The sequence below is a fragment of the Haliotis rubra genome, unplaced genomic scaffold (genome assembly GCF_003918875.1).
Source record: "Haliotis rubra isolate DU_JTF1 unplaced genomic scaffold, ASM391887v1 Scf44, whole genome shotgun sequence".
Taxonomy (NCBI): Eukaryota; Metazoa; Mollusca; class Gastropoda; order Lepetellida; family Haliotidae; genus Haliotis; species Haliotis rubra.
In genome coordinates, this window is record NW_025767124.1 from 1,726,879 (window position 1) to 1,734,210 (window position 7,332).

Sequence of the window (7,332 nt, forward strand, 5' to 3'; positions counted from 1 at the left end):
CTTGATGTCACAGTTAAGACGTTCTACAGACCCCTGGCTTTGAGGATGACGAGGCTTGCCATGTACAATCAACAGATCTGGCCACATTTTCCTGTTCTCATTGCAAATTGAGCAAAATCTTCATATCAGGAAATGTGTAAAAAGATCAGGCCCTCAAATCAGGAAATGTGTAAATATCCTGGAATATTTAGGAAATGTGTAAATTTACTGAGTGAATCAGGAAATGTAGCCATTTGCTAAATATTCCAGGAAATTTACACATTTCCTGATTTGACACATTTACTGTAACATATCTGCTTCCTTGCTCTTGATAGTCCATCTACAACCATTCTTTCAATATACCGTACACCAAACCATCCAACCATGATCTAATGAAGATCCCTTTTATTGAACTTAAATGGTCTTAATCTATTCTTTTCCAAGTTCCTCTAACTTATGTAAATAGCTTCAAAAGACCCAATACGTTGAGCTCTATTTGATGCAATATATTCTCCTCCTCTACAATTTTGTACAGTTTTGTATTATAAGTTCTGTCTTATGATGTGGCATCTAGAATCTGGATTCTAGAAGTTATGTACTCAGCTGTATAATTTCTATTGCTGGTTAAAACATGATTTTCCCCAATAAGTCTTTAACCCAAGATCTTGAAAAGTAGTGGAAGGTGTGTTGAATATATACATCAATAATTCTTTGAGTATGAATGTCATAAATGTATTCTAGGCGAGATATCACTCAGTGCAGCAACCAGTGGTTTTAACAATTTAGCAAAGACTCTTAGAGCCAAGCTTAACCACTATGCCATTCACGTAAATTGATACAGTGTACTTCTCCTACGGAAGCGCAAGTCTTCAGCATGTGTTTGGGCTCAATAAAGACTCTTAGAGCCAAGCTTAACTACTCTGCCACATAGATATATAATTGACTCAGTGTACTTCTCCTACGTAAGAGTTTTGAGTGAATAATGATTCATCCTTGAAATCAATTTATATCGTTTCCATGTGTATTTTACATTTTTTTAAATGAATCTAAGGTTTCCATCATACAATGACTGTAATTGATAAACACAGTATGTATCTTTAGCTTAAAAATCAGTCATGATTTATTAGTGTGTTATTGTCTGATAAATATGTTAGAGCATGTTGCCCTTCTTCTTTTGTGGTCAGCTCGATTATTCCTGAACATAATATTTCTTCTATCTAAATCAATACGTTTTCCCTATCTGACTGAATCGGTTTAGGTTCCTGTTACAAATGGGGATGTGTGTCAGATGAGAATTTTAAACCTCTAACTATCCCTACGGCGTGATCATCAGAAGTGTTTTATTCTACTGCACAAATTTCTATGCTGTAAGCACAAGTTCAACCTTCGCCCCTTTTGTTCAGGTTTCATGATCGGTGATGGAATTCCTCGACTTTTCTGCCAACCCATTGCATGCAGCTCACTTCTAATTGTCTCCTTACAGACAGCCACAGTTCCTCTATCAATCATATCCAGCCTTAAGTTTTCTAAACTCCTTCGTTTGTTTTTAGAAACAAGAATACCAAGCCGCCTCCTGTCACCAACAGTCAATTTTCTGGGCCTACCTGCGCCTCCCTGGTGCTCAGTGCCATATCCATTTGCAATATTTTTCAAAACACGATAAACAGTGGACAAAGGGATGCCTGTTCTACTTGAAATCACTTTAGCTGATCTGATGTCCTTGTTATAATACTCTAAAATCAACTTCCTCTTCTCTATATCATCCATCGGGGGTGAAGCGTAGATATATCGCCGCAAAAACGTGATTTAAACGTAGCCAATCGGCCAATACTGGGTGAACTCGTATCAACAACGGGTGCTCAATCGCAGTGTTATCGGTATTTATACGTAAGTCTACAGTTTCTTCATCGTCCATTACGTAGGTTTACCGTAGATACTGCGTAGAAAAGGAAAATATTAACAAAATCTGGCCGATTGAGAACGATAACATCGTAGGTGACGAATCGGCACTAGTCGGGATAGTCTTGATAGGTCGTAGCCCAGTGAAATGGGGGCATAAAGGACCATGTGATGTCCTGAAGGATGACGTCCATCTGTTCCACTCAGGAACTAGCTTGTATTCAATTTGAACTTAGTCCTAGCAAAGGATACACATATGCGTGATACTTAAAAGTGATGGGGATCTTAAGTAATTGACGTGGAACTGCCATTATGAATTGCCTGTTATTCAAAAGCCAACGAGATTATACTGATCTGATTGAAGTAGCCATGACAATACCGCCATGCTCCGTGTCATTACGTCCACCACGCCAGCTGATCGATACATGAACTATACAAAATGTAGGTTGTATAGTATTCACTGTTCTGTTAGGTGTATGTCTTCTCCTTTTACAGATAGCCTTTTGTTGAATAATTTGGAAATAAACATTGAAATAAATAATAAACATCTTAGTATTCTTTCATTATTTTGTGGACCATGTGGCTTTGTGGTCGGAATGTGCGATGTAGTGGTTACCGAGTGACACATCTACAGAAAAAAATACTCACCAACATTGAAAACGCACCAGACTAAAATTGTCCATATTTTCATCAAGATGGACTTTAGCATGACAATAATCAATGGATATGACTAACATGAAGTCCAAGGGCATCAACATGCAGACACGCCATGAAAAATGTGCGAATTTCATTCTGACATCATGCATACTTTGACCTTAAAAGCAGGTGTATGAGAAACGATTCTCATTGCTTTGCTAACGATAGCGAATTGAGATGCCGAGGTTAACACCTCACGAAAGAGAACGTGCATGAGTCAGGTTGGCACCAGCAGCAGGGATATTGCTTGACAACTTGGACTTGGCCACTCCACCATCGTTAGGCTTCATAGACGACATCAGCAGATAGGCAGCACCCGTGACCTTCCACGACCTTGACAACAAGTGAAATGGTATACTTCTCTGTGATGTTCATGTAATTTTGCAGGTCTACCTCTTACTTAAAAAGTTTCTGATTACTTGTTTTTAGGAAAGATAACACAATGTAATTCTTAATTGTCTGATTCACTAATGTCAACTACAACTAAATAAAGGAACACTTCTATGTCTAGTCATTGTTTGTGTCGTATCAAGTGTTTGCAGAATACTTTGCAGATGGTATTCCACCTTTTAAAGGCTACTGTTTGATTTAAATGGATATTTGATATTGGAATACCCTTCACTCACAATGAATTGGAGATTTCGCGGTGGTCGAACTGACTAAAGCACCAGGCTAGTGATCCAGCGAGCTTGAGGTGACGGGATCGAGCCCACCTGTGACCGGGTGTAAAAACCTTGGAGTCAACTTTGTTGTGCAGACTCTTTCAGTGTTGTCACAACCCCTAGTGTACAGTACACAACCCTGTGCACTTAAAAGAACCCACGAATACGTTGGTATATGACCAGATGGTGGCCATCTGAATACGTGCAAACACCCAGTTGCGGGTACAGCAACGTGCAGTAAACTTGGACAAAGTACTGTGACTATGTGTCCCAGTCCACCCAGCTGTGAATGGGTACCTCGTAAGGATGGGAATGCCACAATAACTCGGTGCGCCTAGTGGCTGCAAGAGTTGTATGCTCCCCAGGGAGTTGAGATTGACAATACGATGTGCCGTTGAGATTGACATCCAGTGAACGAAGGAAAAACAAAGCCCCTTTGAGCAGCTGAGATGAGCTGGATATCGGCGTTATACAAATGTTAGGTGAGGTGAGGTGAAACTGGGTTTCACGTCGTGCTTGAGAATATTTCGCTCATATGACGACGTACATGCGTGTGTATGTGTGGCTGCTTGTACTAGCCCAGACTGAAGCTGGTTTTATAGTGCTAGCCCACTGAGATACCAAGCATGAATACCCCACTCAGACGAATTATACTGACTCCGAGCCGACCAGTCCTTGTTGTACCCATTAATGCCGAGCGCCAGGCTGGGACCAACAAGTACCATATTTTAACGTCTTTTGGTATGCCGCGGTCGGGGATCGAACCCGCGACATTCCGCTCTCCGGGCGGACGCTCTAATCAATACACCACGGAGGCGGTCACAAATGTATGTATGTATGTATGTATGTATGTATGTATGTATGTATGTATGTATGTATGTATGTATGTATGTATGTATGTATGTATGTATGTATGTATGTATGTATGTATGTATGTATGTATGTATGTATGTATGTATGTATGTATGTCTAACTGACTGACTGAGTTTGGTTTTACGCCGCGTTTAGCAATATTCCAGCAACATCACGGCGGGGGACACCACGTACCCATGTGGGGATTCGAACCCGGGCCTTCGGCGTGACGAGCCAACGCTTTAACCATTAGGCTACCCCACCGTCCCATGTATGTATGTATGTATGTATGTATGTATGTATGTATGTATGTATGTATGTATGTATGTATGTATGTATGTATGTATGTATGTATGTATGTATGTATGTATGTATGTATGTATGTATGTATGTATGTTTGTTTGTTGTTTAACACCGCACACAGCAATATTCCAGCAATATGGTGACAGCCTGTAAATAATCGAGTCTGAACTAGACAATCCAGTGATCAACAGCTTGAGCATCGAGCTACGCAATTGGGATATGATGACATGTGTCAACCAAGTCAGCGAGCCAGACCACCCGATCCCGTTAGTCGCCTCTTACGACAAGCATGGGTTGCTAAAGACCAATTCTAACCCGGATCTTCATGGGTCGAAGCAATGTGATAGGCAATTGGATGATTAAGGTCTCTTTGCACACTGGATGGGGGAATTTCCGAAGTTAAAGAAAAGGTGTTCTAAAAATTACAGGACTCAGGACTTGCTTGTGTTCAAATGTTTAAAGTAGAAATTGTTTGTGTGAGCCTTACTTCTACATTACAATTGTCGAAACATACACGTGTTCAAATCAAGGCCGGTTGTCAGTCACATGAACACATTGAATATATTTTAAGATTTAACTTTAAGATGTCTTAAATTTTTACACTTTAAACAAAAAAGTAAATCAAATAAAGTGAAATTAAGATTGCGAATCCTCATAATTTTACCTACTGAACATTTAAATCTCAGAATTTTATTCAACTTAGGATAACAGTTGTTTAACAAACGATCATAGTTTTCACATTAAATGAAATACCGAGAACAAGTAGGGTTGGTCTAAGTTAACGCTCATCACGTACTGCACGTGCATTTGTATCACTGTTCGCAACTACTGCGTTCACCCCCTTGTAATACAAACCAATAATAGCGATTAGAATCTATGATCGTTTGTTAAACAACTTTTATCCTAAGTTGTATAAAATTCTGAAATTTCCATTTTCAACTGGCAAGGTAAAATTATGAGGATTCGCAAACTTAATTTCAATTTATTTGATTTACGTTTTTTGGTTCAAAGTGAAATTCATCAGTACGTTTTCACCACAACCAGGCTATAATACCACGAAGTATTCAAAACAATATATCTTTCTTCACACATCACGTTAAACACACATTATGACAAAACAAACATGCAGGAACTACACGTAACAAAATCGTTCAGTATATATATGTTTTATTTCTTTCACAGGAATCATCGTCTGAAAAGATGAGAAAACATGCGTTAAAACAGTAATACGTTTCATGGGGTTTTCACGCACATTGGTAACGTGACTGCAGGTTTTGATCAAAGATGCGTGACTTATTAGTAAGTCCTTCCAATATTCTGGTAATATGACTGGGGAAGGAACAAGGTGTTTTACATATTGCACCCATATGGATAACAGGACCGTACTTCAACATGACGTGCGAAACTTTTAACCACCAGGCTAGTCCACCGTCCCTGATCACAAATGCATGAACGGCTCTATATACAAGATACACTCAGACTCGTCTTGTCAAATAAGAAGTTGAAACATGTACATACTCTCTACTGTATAGTCATTTTGAAGCTTACCTATAGTTTGGCATGAAATGCATGTGGACCCGTTTTTTTGTAAATATCTCTTCATCCAATGACCCAATCGATCCCAAACTGTGCAAGTGGATGTTTTGTCAGACAACCTAATCACATTGTAAATCACCGAACAAGAAATATACATATGGAACTGAGCCCATAAGAAACTATCCTTGAATGTCAGTTAATACCTTCGTTGAGGTGGTCTTCCCGGCCTTTCTTCGGAACCATCAGATCCTTGTTCCTTTTGCCCTTCGGGGCCTTTGCCGCCTTCGCCTCTCTGACCTTCGGATCTTTCACCTTTCTGACCTTCGGAACCTTCGCCTTTCTGACCTTCGGAGCCTTCACTCCTCTGACCTTCGGAGCCTTCGCCTCTCTGACCTTCGGGGCCTTCGCCTCTCTGACCTTCGGGGCCTTCGGAGCCTTCGCCTCTCTGACCTTCGGGGCCTTCAGAGCCTTCACCTCCCTGACCTTCGGGGCCTTCAGAACCTTCACCTCTCTGACCTTCGGGACCTTCGGAGCCTTCACCTCTCTGACCTTCGGGGCCTTCGGAGCCTTCACCTCTCTGACCTTCGGGGCCTTCAGAACCTTCACCTCTCTGACCTTCGGGGCCTTCAGAACCTTCACCTCTCTGACCTTCAGGGCCTCGGAGCCTTCACCTCTCTGACCTTCGGGGCCTTCGGAGCCTTCACCTCTCTGACCTTCGGGACCTTCGGAGCCTTCACCTCTCTGACCTTCACCTCTCTGACCTTCGGGACCTTCGGAGCCTTCACCTCCCTGACCTTCGGGGCCTTCGGAGCCTTCGCCTTTCTGACCTTCGGGGCCTTGTTGTTGTGCTTGCCTGCGTGGTCGGGATTCTCCCATACCCTCAGGAGGGGGAGGACAGCCAGTTGGTGGAGGTGGGCCCTCGCCTTCCCCCTGAGGGGGTCGCGACCAACATGTGGCAACAAAGGAGAGCGCAAGTAGTACCAACAAAGTCTTCATAGTGAGAGTGGTGGTCTTGTCTCGACACAGAACAGCTTTTATACACTTCCAGTCCAAAACCAGATGGCTCTTCATTACCTCTTACTAATTACCACTGAGGAGGCGGTATTGCGTACGTTGTCAGCGAGGGATTAAAACATTCAATTTAAAATATGTATTGTTCATAATAGGACTGTCCTTACGAAGACAAAGAGCGAAATAGAAATGTGATAATGAATAGCTTGTTATGTCAATAATAGACTGTCGCAGGACCACGTTTCAATCGACGATGACATGTCTTATTACATGATCAAATATGCTTTCATGGCATAACAAATTAACAAGGAAATAATGAATGCAAACATTTATTCCAAATCAACGTTCATTGATTTTAAACAGCTGTTGCGACGGGACGTATGATGAGGAATGT

General features: G+C 41.4%; 1 protein-coding gene across 1 annotated transcript; it reads right to left on the reverse strand.

Annotated features, from left to right (window-relative positions):
* Positions 1 to 5,541: 5,541 nt before the first annotated feature.
* On the reverse strand, positions 5,542 to 6,998 carry LOC124289398 (S-antigen protein-like). The gene is made up of 3 exons (XM_046726019.1): positions 6,689 to 6,998; positions 6,131 to 6,377; positions 5,542 to 5,583 (listed from the first exon to the last, which is right to left on the reverse strand). Exons 1-3 carry the CDS (start codon positions 6,996 to 6,998, stop codon positions 5,577 to 5,579), a joined length of 564 nt encoding a protein of 187 aa, XP_046581975.1. The 3' UTR covers positions 5,542 to 5,576.
* Positions 6,999 to 7,332: the final 334 nt, after the last annotated feature.